Here is a 15,762-nt window from a genome sequence, read left to right on the forward strand (position 1 = left end):
GGGGTCTGTGAAATACCACCAGAATCAAATCATTTCTCTAAACTTCTCTATGAGAAGAGAAATACTCTAAGAGGGATTAAACAAGACTACAGAGAACCTCATATCAGTTCAGGTCATATTTGGCCACCAAATGAATTTTGAACTTAACATCAGCAACAAAACCTTTTGACTTTTTGTATCTATCTATCTCCGAATTGCAGACAGGGGGACTTATGCTGTACAAATTCAAGTCCCAGTTCTGCTATAGCACCTGTGAAGAAAATATCTAGCTACTCTATAGGGCTGATAAGTGAAAAGAGATGATGTATATAGCAACTAAAACATGATGCAAATATAGCTTAATATTACCAGTCATTTAAAAAGTAGAGCCTGTTAATATTTAACATTTTATGAACAAATAACATTAAAATAGAATTCTGGAATAGCAACATACAACAAAAACAAACAAAAAAACCCCCACAAAACAAAAAAACACAAAGTGTAAAACCCTCTCCCTATTCTCCAAGGCTTAAAGAGCAGTCATCCAGCTGTAGTCTACTTTCCTAAATTTTCTCAGTTCCTTTTCTTCAGATTTTGACAACTGATGTATAATGTCTTTTCCCAAATCTGTGTTATTTGTATCCTGGACCTCTTCAGTGAAGTTATTTTCTTCATCTGAATCAACACTTTCTTTTTCTTCTTCCATACTGACATCATCAGGAATTTCTTCAGCACTTTAACAATAACAGAATAAAATACAATTACTATTAAAAAATATTTCTAAACAATAACTTTCCAATTTAAGGTATCTATGAAAAAACAATCATGAACAAAATAAATGAAAATTCTTGTTACTGAATACACTTTAAAAATTATGGATTATTATAAAACAACAGGTAAATTTATAAAACATGAAATTTTGAAACCCTTAAAACATTACCACGAAAGATCTCTGATATTTAGTTTCAATGAATTTTATTTATTTGACTTAGTAATCCTATATCCTTTAACTATAGGTCAAAGCTGAAATAAAGAGAAACACAGGGAAAGAATATTCTAATCAAGGATAACACAAACCATCCTGTTTCTCAAAACAGTATCTAAACATATCTTATGAACTGCCTTACCTCTTAGTCTCCTTAGACAGCAGCAATGAATTTACAAACATGGAGCACAGGAAAGAAGCAGATGGCAGTACATGGGCTGGAGTGTGAAGAAGCTACAGTAAAACAGAAAAACAGGGTTTCATTTAAAAAGATGAAATGCCAAGGCTTTCATCAACAGTAGGCTCTCCCCACAGAAAAACCAAACCGAAGAACTCCCTACTTTTGGGGCTCCCTGGTGGTGCAGTGGTTAAGAATCTGCCTGCCAATGCAGGGGGACATGGGTTTGAGCCCTGGTCTGGGAAGATCCCACATGCCACAGAGCAACTAAACCCAGGCACCACAACTACTGAGCCTGCGTGCCACAACTACTGAAGCCCGTGCACCTAGAGTCTTTGCTCTGAAACAAGAGAAGCCACCTCAATGAGAAGCCTGCACACTGCAACGAAGAGTGGCCCCCGCTCGCCGCAACTAGAGAAAGCACGCACGCAACAACAAAGACCCAAACGCAGCCGATAAATAAATAAAATTAATAATTAAAAAAATAGATTAAAAAAAGAACTCCCTACTTTTATGCAAATAAACCCATGTCAGGCTACAATAATCAGAAATTGTAAGTTTTAGGCCATTTAATTCGGGAATTAAAGTTGCACAGTATATAGACTGGTTCAACGTGCTGGAGTAGAAAGATGTGTGCTCACTCCCTCTTGTGAGAACACCGGAATCACAACTAACTGCTGAACAGTCATCGACAGGGAGACACTGGAACTCACCAAAAAAGATATCCCACATCCAAAGACAAAGGAGAAGCTGCAATGAGATGGTAGGAAGGGCGCAATCAAAATCAAATCAAATCCAGTAACTGCTGGGTGGATGACTACAAACTGGAGAACACTTATACCACAGAAGTCCACCCACTGCAAAAGGTTCTGAGCCCCATGTCAGGCTTCCCAACCTGGGGGTCCAGCAACAGGAGGAGGAATTCCTAGAAAATCAGACTTTGAAGGCTAGTGGGATTTGATTGCAGAACTTCCACAGAACTGGGGGAACAGAGACTCCACTCTTGGAGGGCACACACAAAGTAGTGTGTGCATCAGGACCCAGGGGAAGGACCAGTGGTTAGTCTCCTAACCCACTGGAGACTGAACCAGGCCTATCTGCTAGTGTTGGAGGGTCTCCTACAGAGGTGGGGGGTGGCTGTGGCTCACCGTGGGGACAAGGACACTGGCAGCAGAAGTTCTGGGAAGTACTCCTTGGTGTGAGCCCTCCCAGAGCCTGCCATTAGCCCCACCAAAGAGCCCGGTATGCTCCAGTGCTGGGTCGCCTCAGGCCAAACAACCAACAAGCAAATTAAAGTTTTACCAAGCTCTGCCCACCATAGCAACACCCAGCTCCACCCACCATCATTCCCTCCCAGCAGGAAGCTTGCACAAGCCTCTTAGATAGCCTCATCCACCAGAGGGCAGACAGCAGAAGCAAGAACTACAATTCTGCAGCCTGTGAAACAAAAACCACATTCATAGAAAGACAGACAAAATTAAAAGACACAGGACTTTGTACCAGATGAAGGAACAAAACTCCAGAAAAACTAAATGAAGTGGAGATAGGCAACCTTCCAGAAAAAGAATTCAGAATAATGACAGTGAATATAATTAATGATAGTGAATATGATCCAGGACCTCAGAAAAAGAATACAGGCAAAGATCGAGAAGATGCAAGAAATGTTTAGCAAAGACCTAGAAAAACTAAAGAGCAAACACCTAGAAGAATTAAAGAACAAACAAACAGAGATGAACAATACAATAACTGAAATGAAAACTACACTAGAAGGAATCAATAGCAGAATAACTGAGGCAGAAGAACGGATAAGTGACCTGGAAGACAGAATGGTGGAATTCACTACCAGGGAACAGAATAAAGAAGAAAGAATGAAAAGAAATGAAGACAGCCTAAGAGAGCTCTGGGACAACATTAAACGCAACAACATTCGCATTATAGGGGTCCCAGAAGGAGGAGAGAGAGAGAAAGGACCCGAGAAAATACTTGAAGGGATCAGAGTTGAAAACTTCCCTCACATGGGAAAGGAAATAGCCACCCAAGTCCAGGAGGTGCAGAGAGTCCCATACAGGATAAACCCAAGGAGAAACATGCTGAGACACATAGTAATCAAATTGACAAAAATTAAAGACAAAGAAAAATTATTGAAAGCAACAAGGATAAAATGACAAATAACATACAAGGGAACTCCCATAAGGTTAACAGCTGATTTCTCAGCAGAAACTCTACAAGCCAGAAGGGAGTGGCATGATATATTTAAAGTGATGAAAAGGAAGAACCTACAACCAAGATTACTCTACCCAGCAAGGATCTCATTCAGATTCGATGGAGAAATCAAAAGGTTTACAGACAAGCAAAAGCTAAGAGAATTCAGCACCACCAAACCAGCTCTACAACAAATGCTAAAGGAACTTCTCTAAGTGGGAAACACAAGGGAAGAAAAGGACCTACAGAAACAAACCTGTAACAGTTAAGAAAATGGTCACAGGAACATACATATTGGTATTACCTTAAATGTGAATGGATTAAATGCTCCGACCAAAAGACACAGGCTTGCTGGATGGATACAAAAACAAGACCCATATATATGCTGTCTACAAGAGACCCACTTCAGACCTAGGGACACATACAGACTGAAAGTGAAGGGGTTGGAAAATGATATTCCATGCAAATGGAAATCACAAGAAAGCTGGAGTAGCAATACTCATATCAGATAAAATAGACTTTAAAATAAACAGTGTTACAAGAGACAAAGAAGGACACAACATAATGATCAAGGGATCAATCCAAGAAGAAGATATAACAATTATATATGCACCCAACATAGGAGCACCTCAATACAGAAGGCAACTGCTAACGGCTATAAAAGAGGAAATCGACAGTAACACAGTAATAGTGGGGGACTGTAACACCTCACTTATACCAATGGACAGATCATCCAGACAGAAAATTAATAAGGAAACACAGCTTTAAATGACACAACAGACCAGAGAGATTTGTTATTTATAGGACATGCCATCCAAAAACAGCAGATTACACCTTCTTCTCAAGTGCACACGGAACATTCTCCAGGATAGATTACATCTTGGGTCACAAATCAAGCCCCAGTAAATTTAAGAAAACTGAAATCATATCAAGCATCTTTTCCGACCACAATGCTATGAGATTAGAAATCAATTACAGGCAAAAAGACGTAAAAAACGCAAACACATGGAGGCTAAACAATACGTTACCAAGAGAACACTGAAGAAATCAAAGAGGAAATTAAAAAATACCTGGAGACAAATGACAACAAAAACATGACAATCCAAAACCTATGGGGTGCAGCAAAAGCAGTTCTAAGAGGGAAGTTTATAGCAATACAAGCCTACCTCAAGAAACAAGAAAAATCTCAAATAAACAATATAACCTTACACCTAAAGGAACTAGAGAAAGAAGAACAAACAAAACCCAAAGTTAGTAGAAGCTAATAAATCATAAAGATCATAGCAGAAATAAATGAAATAGAAACAAAGAAAACAATAGCAGAGATCAATAAAACTAAAAGCTGGTTCTTTGAGAAGATAAAATTGATAAACCTTTAGCCAGACTCATCAAGAAAAAGGTTTTTAAAAATACCAATTCATGGGTCCCACTCCAGGGATTCTGATTTGATTGGTCTAGAGTGCAGCCAAGGCTTTTTCATAAAAAAAATTTTTCCTTATTTTTAAAAACTCCTTGCGAGATTCCAACATAGAGTCAAGTATGGCAGCTCACGTTCTGAGGGATGCTTATACTCGCATACACACACACGGCATCACTGTTGTCACTGGCCACAGTGACTGTCGTCTGCAGAATCTCTTGAACCACAAGCAGAGCTGACCAAAAAAAAAAAAAAAGGAAGAAAGAAAAAGTAAAAGAGGGAGAGGACTCAAATCAATAAAATTAGAAATGAAAAAGGAGAAATTACAACAGACACTGCAGGAATACAAAGCATCATAAGAGGCTACTACAAGCAAGTCTATGCCAATAAAATGGACAACCTGGAAGAAATGGACAAATTCTTAGAAAGGTATAACCTTCCAAGATTGAATCAGGAAGAAACAGAAAATATGAACAGACCAATCTTAAGTAATGAAATTGAAACTGTGATTAAAAATCTTCCAACAAACAAAAGTCCAGGACTAGATGGCTTCACAGGTGAATTCTATCACACATTTAGAGAGGAGCTAAGCTAACACCCATCCTTCTCAAACTCTTCCAAAAAATTGCAGAGGAAGGAACACTCTCAAATTCATTCTATGAGGCCACCATCACCCTAATACCAAAACCAAAGATACTACAAAAAAAGAAAATTACAGACCAATATCACTGATGAATATAAATGCAAAAATCCTTAACAAAATACTAGCAAACAGAATCCAACAACACATTAAAAGGATCATACAGCATGATCAAGTGGGATTTATCCCAGGGATGCAAAGATTCTTCAATATATGCAAATCAACCAATATGATATACCATATTAACAAACCGAAGAAGAAAAACCATATGAACATCTCAATAGACGCAGAAAAAGCTTTTGACAAAATTCCACACCCATTTATGATAAAAACTCTCCAGAAAGTGGGCACAGAGGGAACCTACCTCAACATAATAAAGGCCATATACGACAAACCCATAGCAAACATCATTCTCAAGGGTGAAAAACTGAAAGCATTTCTTCTAAGATCAGGGACAAGACAAGGATGTCCACTCTTGCTACTATTATTCAACATAGTTTTGGAAGTCCTAGCCACAGCAATCAGAGAAGAAAAAGAAATAAAAGGAATCAAAACTGGAAAAGAAGAAGTAAAACCGTCACTGTCTGTAGATGACATGATACTATACATAGAGAATTCTAAAGATAACACCAGAAAACTACTAGAGCTAATCAATGAATCTGGTAAAGTTGCAGGATACAAAATTAATGCACAGAAATCTCTTGCATTCCTATACACATTCCTATTTCTGAAAGATCAGAAAGAGAAATTAAGGAAACAATCCCATTCACCATTGCAACGAAAAGAATAAAATACTTAGGAATAAAGCTACCTAAGGAGGTAAAAGACCTGTACTCAGAAAACTATAAGACACTGATGAAAGAAATCAAAGATGACACAAACAGATAGAGAGATATACCATGTTCTTGGATTGGAAGAATCAGTATTGTGAAAATGACAATACTACCCAAAGCAATCTTCAGATTCAATGCAATCCCTATCAAATTACCAATGGCTTTTTTTTTACAGAACCAGAACAAAATACATGAAAATTTGTATGGAGACACAAAAGACCCCGAATAGCCAAAGCAGTCTTAAGGGAAAATAATGGAGCTGGAGGAATCAGACTCCCTGACTTCAGACTACACTACAAAGCTATAGTAATCAAGAAAATATGGTACTGGCACAAAAACAGAAATATGGATCAATGGAACAGGATAGAAAGCCCAGAGATAAACCCATGCACCCATGGTCAACTAATCTATGACACAGGAGGCAAGGATATACAATGGAGAAAAGACAGCCTCTTCAATAAGTGTTGCTGGGAAAACTGGACACATAAAAGAATGAAATTAGAACACTCCCTAACACCATACACAAAAATAAACTCAAAACAGATTAGAGACCTAAATATGACCGGACACTATACAACTCTTAGAGGAAAACACAGGAAGAACACTCTTTGACATAATCACAGCAAGACCTTTTTTTGATCCACCTCCTAGAGTAATGGAAATGAGACCAAAAATAAACAAATGGGACCTAATGAAACTTACAAGCTTTTGCAAAGCAAAGGAAACTACAAACAACACAAAAAGACAACCCTCAGAATGGGAGGAAATATTTGCAAACGAATCAATGGACAAAGGATTAATCTCCAAAATATATAAACAGCTCATGCAGCTCAATATTAAAAAAACAAACAACCCAATGCAAAAATGGGCAGAAGACCTAAATAAACATTTCTCCAAAGAAGACATACAGATGGCCAAGAAGCACACGAAAAGCTGCTCAACATCACTAATTATTAGAGAAATGCAAATCAAAACTACAATGAGGTATCACCTCACACCAGTTAGAATGGGCATCATAAGAAAATCTACAGACAATAAATGCCGGAGAGGGTGTGGAGAAAAGGGAACACTCTTGCACTGTTGGTGGAAATGTAAATTGATACAGCCACTATGGAGAACAGCATGGAGGCTCCTTCAAAAACTAAACATTGAACTACCGTATAACCCAGCAATCCCACTACTGGGTATATACCCAGAGAAAACCATAATTCAAAAAGACACATGCACCCCAATGTGCATTGCAGCACTATTTACTAAAGCCAGGTCATGGAAGTAACCTAAATGCCCGTCGACAGACGAATGGATAAAGACGTGGTACAAATATACAATGGAACATTACTCAGCCATAAAAAGGAACAAAATTGGATCATCTGTAGAGACGTGGATGGACCTAGAGACTGTCATACAGAGTGAAGTAAGTCAGAAAGAGAAAAACAAATATCGTATATTAACACATGTATGTGGAACCTAGAGGAATGCTACAGGAACTGGTTTGCAGGGCAGAGATAGAGACACAGGTGTAGAGAACAAAGGTATGGAAACCAAGGGGGGAACGTGGCAGAGGGTGGTGGTGGTGGTGGTGGTGGTATTAACTGGGAGATTGGGATTGACATGTATACACTAATATGTATAAAATAGATAATAAGAACCTGCTGTATAAAAAAATAAAATCCAAAAATTCAAAAAAAAATTGCACAGTGTATAAATGATTATTTAAAAATTAGTTGTTACAGATTGACTGTATAAATAAACTCTAACTTAAGGAACTTTATTGCGTATAACCCATTTCATATTGGTATAAGCAATTAATTTACACTATTAGTATTATAATAAACTTATGTTTCACACTAATAAGTAATTAATAATTACTTACCTCACTAATTGCAGGTATGTTTTCTGTTAAGGGTAGTTGTATCAGTTCATTCTCCAAAGCTTCATTTAACTTGTCATCCTGCTGTTGCTGCCTGTGCTTTCCCAATATGAAATAAAATGGGGTTGTTGGAAGAGTTTCTTCTGCTAATAGCTGTAAGGATTTAAGACAAAGGGAAATAAATTACTTCACTAAAGAAGAGGAACTGCCTTTGAGGCAATAAGAAGTATTGGTGGCGCAGTGGTTGAGAGTCCGCCTGACGATGCAGGGGACATGGGTTCGTGCCCCGGTCCGGGAAGATCCCACATGTCACGGAGCGGCTGCGCCTGTGAGCCATGGCCGCTGAGCTGGCACGTCCAGAGCCTGTGCTCCGCAACAGGAGAGGCCACAACAGTGAGAGGCCCGCGTACCACAAAAAAAAAAAAAAAGAAGTATCACAGTCATAACATGTCCGATGGAAGGAACTATAGAAATTATCTAGTATGATTCTTTCATTTCACAGGTAAAGCAACCGAGGGCAGTCAATTTACTATGTGAAAAGCTAACAGCAGACACTTCGATGACAGAACAAAATGTGCATCCACCACTACTTAGGCCCCCAATCCTACAAAAATGGCAGCAAACGGGTTTTCAAAAGAGCATAAATCCACAGTACTAAAGACACTGTGTGATGTGGAAAGTGAAAAGTAGTTTGAATGGTGGTAGCTAACTTAGTAGACCTGAGAAAGCAGGATTCTAAGCTGGTGGTGAAGAAAGCTAAAAGCATCCCCATTTATACTGCAGAATCCCGCAAACACTCAAGAATTGGTACTAATAGTAACAGTACCTCCTCTGTAAAAGGCTAAAAAAAAAAAGAAAGAAACCAGTTAGCCTGGTTGAAGGTCTATTTAGAGAGCATTCAGGTTTCCAGATCTCCTCCTCAGCCCCAGCAGAGGGCTGGCAGTATGTTCCTTGAAGAGCGAAATAAAGTGTGTCTTTAGAAAGGATGGCTTGGTGTGTGGCGGGGCGGAGGTGCCCGCACAGCTGAAGGCAGTTGTGTTCCATAGAGGGTGCTTCTCAGAACACTGGCAGCCAGGTTGACATCTTTTAGGCAAGAATTTGGAAGAATTTTATCTGGACAATTTGACCAATCTAAGAGAAAAAGTCCTAAAAATAATGACTTTTGGAGATTTTCTCATAATAGCTCAGGCAGATAGTGGAGGCCAGAGGTCAAGTTCCACCTAGGTAGAAAACCTCCAAATGGTGATTTTGCTCACTTTTAAATAAGAGCAGATAGCCAAGAGTCATGAGACTTTGATGAAAATCTCCAAAACAGATTGGAAATAAAAACCTAATGGAAATGAACCATGTTAAGAGAGAGAAAAAAAATAGAGGATCAGATGAAAAGAGGAGGAAACCTCTCAGACAACAGGAAGAAAACAAGAGAAAAAATAAGAATATTAGAGAGCACCATTCTAGAAGGTCCAGCAGTAAAAAATAGCAGTTCTAGAGAAAATGAAGGCAAAGAAAGAATTAATTCTTCTTCTTAGACAGTTTTTTGATTAAAACCCTCGAAGGGGGCTCTACATTTAACTCAGAGGAAAAGTCAAAGTCTTTTCATTGAAGCCTGTTTTGACTGCTTTATTTAAAAAGGCAAACTGCACTCCACATTCCCTTTCCCACCACTCCTCCTCCCATAATTCTTATTGCCTTCTAAAATACTATATATTTTACTTACTTGATGTTTATTATCTGTGCCTTCCTGTTAGACTATAAACACCACTAGTTTAGAGACCTGACTCTTTTGCTCACTGATATATCCCAAATGTCTAGAACATACAGTAATGATCAACAAAAAAATGTTAAACGAATTCAATGAATTTTCAGAGAAAAATAAACAAGTCAGGATACAGATAAAGTATAAGACAGTATCTTCAAAGTTCTAAGACAAAATGATTTTCAACCTAGAACTCTATGCAACCAACCAATCCAATGGGAGAGAATAGAAGCATGTCCAAACATGCAATGTCTTAAATTTACTTCCCATGCACCAATAGGATGTGCTTTACCAAAGCAAGGGAGTGACCAAAGAAGGAGAAAAACTACAGGATCTATTACAGTAGATGTGGATAAACCCCCAGAATGGTAGCAAATGTAGATCCTAAGATGATTACTGTGCAGCAGGTTTACAGGGCAATCAGTTCAGAAAGAAGGTCAGAGGCTCTTGAAAATATTTCTTCAAGACTCGAAAGAATACCTAATATGTCTGAAAATAATGAGAGAGGACTTACAGGGTAGAGATTAGGGGTGAATTAGGTGAGAAGTAAATAGGAAACTGAGCAAATGAAAAAAGAAGGCAATCATTAACTCCAGAGAAAAGAAGTTGGTCACAAAAGGAAAAACAACCTGTTTATTACTATGTGGCTCAGCTATGAATTGTGTTTACATGTTTAAGGATGAACAGTGACCTGACCAATTTATCTATACTGGAAAAATTAGGCGACAGAAAATATGTGGGGGTATGTTATGTATATGGCGGGAGTGGTGTGAAAGAAACTTCAATAGATCAGAGTTAACAAATAATACCTAGACCTAAAAAATCCGGAATTAGCAATATAAACATGTTTCTTAGAGATATGGAGGTAAATAAAAACTTCAACTCAAAGAGTTGAGAGTATCTTTGTGGGTAATGGCAGTGGTGGTGATGTTCAAGTTTTCCCCAAGAAGTCTTGTAGAACTATTTGATTCTTTAAATCACAAGCATATATTACTGATGTTACAAATTGAGACTACATTTTCAAAGAGCACTATCACATCAAACAAAGCAAGTAGTTTCTAAGTATGTAATTTTAATTCCACTTTAGGGCAGGTAAAACATTTTTCTCATAGCTGAGTTCTAAAAGATAACTTTATCTTTGCAGGGAGGCAATGTGCATGATCTGCACCACGGGTGACTAGAACATACCTGTTTGCTTGTTGGTGTGAGTTTCTCTTCTGGAGACTGTGTACTGAATGTCAATAAACTCTGAAAAGAGAGGTCAATGAATGATGCAAAATATAAATTGTAGAGTGCAAATCTAAATGGTAAAGTTAGAAAATGATGTTGACTTTTCTTCTTGATATAAATATATCTGCTCACAGAAAAGTAATACAAGATTGAAAACGTATTTAATAACTGCTGTGACAGTTGTAAGATTGTCCTCAAAGATCATTTTTAAGAATTGGTAATGAAATAAAATTCAACTGATGGGTCAAACTTAAGCCACTGATTTCTTTATGGTAAATCAAATACTAAAATTAAAAAAGAACCATTCTAATAAATACAATTTAAAGTATTCTAGTTATCTTCTAGGTCATATCTTTTTTGGTGTCACGGAGTGAATGAATGCAAGCAATACTTAGCCCCAAAGGTATGGGCTAATATACTCCCACCAGTAATATGACTGTACAGAGCACATAAGACGATTTGGCAGGGGAGTGGAAGGGGAGAGAAGGAGTAATTCTTTAATAAAACTATTCCACTTGCCCTGGGCTATTACTCTCAAATAGTAAAGCAACTGAAAATCACACATAAGAGATGACCGCCTTTTCTGAGGTGGATGGTTACCTGTGATTTTGTTAGGAAGTAAAACTGCGATCTGTTCAGCCACTGGTAGGCTTCTGAGGTGAATGATTCAGGGACATCTCGTGGAACAAACACTCCCCACTGGACTTCCTCTCTGGAGATATTTTTTTGAATATACAATGGCCTTGGCTCGCTAGGTCTAAACACAAACACTGGAGAAAAAAAAAAACCAAACAGACAACAACATTTTGCCTGCAAAGGTTAGTTTCAGTCTCAGATTGGCAGATCACACTCATCCTGGGACTTACCCCATTGAATAAATTGATAAGGTCATGATTATTTTAGGCTTTGAGTCAACAAATATCTACTTGATGCTTACTATGTGCCAAGCCGGTTAGGAATGAGGGCTTTGAAGATGAAAAACAGAAACAAAAATTTCTGTTTCTGAGAGCAGGGTCAACTGCAGAAAACAGACACCAAAATACTATGGCAGTATTTTGTCTTAAGCACTAGAACAGAGATCTGTATAAAGAGCTTCAAGATCATAGAGGAATGATAAAAGCTCCTTGGGGGATTTAGGAATGCTTCGAAGAGGCAAAATGTCTCTTGCATTTTGAAGGCTGAGTAGCAAATGACATGTTGAAAAATGAGGGATGTGCTAGAGCTGGAACTCAAGAAAGGAAGGGCAGTGGTCAGGCAAATGGCTTCAAATGGACATCTGATTTGAAGGTAAGTTTAAATCAAATTATATTAAAGGTGTTAAAAAGAAAATTTAGGTAATAGACTTCTTCTGTCAAAGAATGGTCTGTACTTACAGTCTGAACCCATGGAAGACTGAGAGACTGCAGCAATGTTCTCTGAATTGGGATCAGGTTCCATAACTCTCACATTTAATTTTGCACTCCACTCCACTGGGGGAAAAAAAGTGATTCACTTCTAAGAAGAGATTTACCAAAAGCTTTCTTAAGCTTGTTATTTAAACTAGGTACTCAATATTTATTGAGACAATCAATTCTATTATTTTTAGGAAGAGGGATTTTACCATTCCAGATAATACATGGAGAACACACTGACATAATCTGTGGAAGTTTGCACTAAAACGAGGGGCAAGAAGCAGAAAAACAGTTAAAGCAGTGCAACTTCTGTCTGGTGCTTTCCCACTACTGCTAAATGTGGCCAAAATGTTAACCAGAATCACTGTAGAGAATATTTAAAAAAATGTTATCACACACATTATTGCAAAGTAACCACAATGTCTTCCAAACATATACTCGAATGAGTAAAATGCCACAAAGTTCACATTTGTTAGGAGGATTGTGATAGGCTACATTCAAATTTAATGCTGTCAGGAATACTGCAGGTTAATATGCATTATGAACTATCAGAAACTTTCCTCAAATTGTTATGAGGATGGATAATATGGAGGGCAACAAAGTCATACACTGAAGACAGTGGAAAAAGGTGAGGATAATGGAAGATGATTTGATGACAATTAGGCAGCTTATAAATACAGTTGACCCTTGAATAACATGGATTTGAACTGTGAGGGTCCACATACATGTGGATTTTAAAATAGCAAGTACTACCAGTAACTGCTCAATCCAAGGTTGGCTGACTCCACAGAGGGCTGACTCTCTAAGTTATAAGTGAATTTTTGACTGCGCAGAGGGTCGGCAACCCTAACGCCCGCATTGCTCAAGGGTCAACTGTAATCAAAGTCTATTATTACAGGCATAGCACTCCAAAGTTTGGTGGTACAATGTACCACGTAAAAAATTATATATTCTCTGGGTAAAGATATGAAGATATCATCCAGAAGTCCTAAAATGCCAAAGATTAGTTAATGTCCACTTCCTGTGTGCTTTGTCATCACTTTATAGCAAAGAATATCTTACATGCACAACTGAGCAGATTCCAACAGCACAGAATGCCATTTTCAGTGGCACCAAGAAGATACTTGGAACAAGTCAATCTCCCAAAGCAAAGGTGCCTAGATTAAAACAAGGAAGTTAACAAGTCAGTTCTAGCACACGTAGTTACAAAGGACTGCAGACTTCCTGCACAGTACTAGCTTCGTGCAATGCAAAGTTTTAGATAGACATGTATGTTTTTGTTCATAATTATTCTGCAGGGAAGAGCGTAAGGAGCACAACAGTAAAGGTTTATTTAGCTATTTTGTTTCTTTAGGAAAACAGATTTGATGACCAATTCTTTTCTCTAATATGCTGTACGGTACAATAATTGACACATATAGAGAAAATGTATGTGAAACGTACCAAGTTATTTAACAAAAACTCTTTTTTATGCTTCTTTGTCTCAAGAGGAAAATCTGCAATATGAATTCTGAAGAAAGTTTTACAAAGTAAATTCAGAATTAGACATGTTGGGAATTAGAAACAGCCATTTCCCATTCTGTCCTCAAATGCCCAAGTTACTGGAAATAAAATGGAAGATACTACTGTTACATTCTCTTGCCATTATTACAAACAATGAAGTTTGAGCATAACATCGCTTTTATGAAAATACTGAGAAAATAAACATTGTTTGGATCTACTGAGGCTTATATATATCTTCTATTATTGTGTAGTACAACCATGAAAACTAATGCACATGGTTCATAAACCCAGTATTTTTTAGCTTCCCATCATTTTGGTTAGCTGCTGGCACCACTGACCCACAGGATACCTCTGGAGAAAGCATAAATTAATTACTAAAGTCTATGTAGAAAGACTTGTTTGAATTTAAAAAAAAAAGAAACCCAGTACTTCATACTCCCCCAATTATTTACCTACCTTATTTTCCCAGCTCGTTGACAAAATGTACATTTAAGTTCCCATGTCTCCGAATCCCATATTGTAACTATTTCCTCAAAACTAACTGCTAGTAAAGAGCCATCTTCGGAGAAACAGCAGTTAGTTGCTTGGTATTTGTGATAACTACCCACAAAATCACAGGTCCAGCCAACAGCTTTTTCTGTGAAAATACAGACCATAGAAATACTACAAATGCTAGATAATATTTTATGGAATTTATAAGAAATATGGATTAAGAAACAAACACAACAAAAAACCTCCTCTCCAAAATTTTAGTTACAAATCATTGACTGATTTGAAATTTGCGTCCCTTCCAAGAGACCTTGACCTTCCTCTAGTGGAACAGTAAAGGGACTATTGCAAAAGCCTTTTTTACTGTACCCTCACAGACTGGAATAACTAGTACACGATTAATCAAGAATGTCATAAGATAAGTAAAGATTTGGGAGAAAAGGCATGTAAAAATGTAATCTCTAAAATCTTTTGAAATTGGGCAATATTCTATAGAATTAAACAAAGTAGAAAATGTCCTCCCAGAATGGATACAATTCATGAGATAAATATATCAATTCTTAAAACTGTGCACTACATACAGACATATTATATTTAAGTAACTTACTATATATATCAGAATCATCTGTTAATATCCACACTTTGAAGTGACCATCTTTACTTGTTGTAACCAAGGTGGGGTTTTCAGATTTTTCTGCATTACAGAAACAGAGAGCTGTGATGTGGTCTTCATGTGGCATGTTAACCTTTGTATTGAGAACAAACCTAGTAGGAAGGAAACCAATTTATTTTTGTACCAGGGCAATATGATACACTATCATATGAGTATTAAGAATTCCTTACATATTGCACATTTTACAATAGCATCTTTAAGAATGAGCAACTGATATATTATCACCTAGCATGACAATTGAGTGTTCTGTCACTAATGGCCACAGGATGCAAAGAGTTCTAACACATTACCTCTGGCCTCGTGTAACGTACATAACAGAGATGATTATAAATAGTGTCAGCTTACTGGTACAGAATGAGTATAAAACAGGGGTCATCAAAAAATGATACTTGAAAGGCTACTATACTAAACTGCAGGGAAATTGTGTAGAACACAGATACCTCACTCTTTTGAAAATAAGCAAAAAAGGAAATGGCTATGAAAGCCCTTATTTGTGGCAAGACGGTACAGAAAGAACATTACCTATTTCACTGCCCTGGTCAATACTTAATATTTAAAGTCATCCAAACTACCTCTCAAAGCTTGTTTCTGGCTTGACAGAACACTGCCGTGAATG

The 15,762-nt window shown here is 37.5% G+C and overlaps 1 protein-coding gene across 2 annotated transcripts in view; it reads right to left on the reverse strand.

The window, feature by feature from the left end:
* Nucleotides 1–367: 367 nt before the first annotated feature.
* WDR75 (WD repeat domain 75) overlaps nucleotides 368–15,762 on the reverse strand; it is a 41,246-nt gene continuing 25,851 nt past the window's right edge. For both annotated transcript variants that reach the window (XM_019931538.3, XM_019931539.3), the window contains exons 13-21: nucleotides 15,081–15,238; nucleotides 14,441–14,621; nucleotides 13,544–13,638; nucleotides 12,464–12,559; nucleotides 11,691–11,860; nucleotides 11,049–11,108; nucleotides 8,108–8,257; nucleotides 1,107–1,198; nucleotides 368–713 (exon numbers count right to left, since the gene is read on the reverse strand). In XM_019931538.3, the coding sequence (XP_019787097.2) occupies nucleotides 509–713; nucleotides 1,107–1,198; nucleotides 8,108–8,257; nucleotides 11,049–11,108; nucleotides 11,691–11,860; nucleotides 12,464–12,559; nucleotides 13,544–13,638; nucleotides 14,441–14,621; nucleotides 15,081–15,238 (1,207 nt within the window). In that variant the 3' untranslated portion in view covers nucleotides 368–508. The remainder of the gene's footprint in view (nucleotides 714–1,106; nucleotides 1,199–8,107; nucleotides 8,258–11,048; nucleotides 11,109–11,690; nucleotides 11,861–12,463; nucleotides 12,560–13,543; nucleotides 13,639–14,440; nucleotides 14,622–15,080; nucleotides 15,239–15,762) is intronic.

Source organism: Tursiops truncatus, chromosome 7 (genome assembly GCF_011762595.2).
Source record: "Tursiops truncatus isolate mTurTru1 chromosome 7, mTurTru1.mat.Y, whole genome shotgun sequence".
Taxonomy (NCBI): Eukaryota; Metazoa; Chordata; class Mammalia; order Artiodactyla; family Delphinidae; genus Tursiops; species Tursiops truncatus.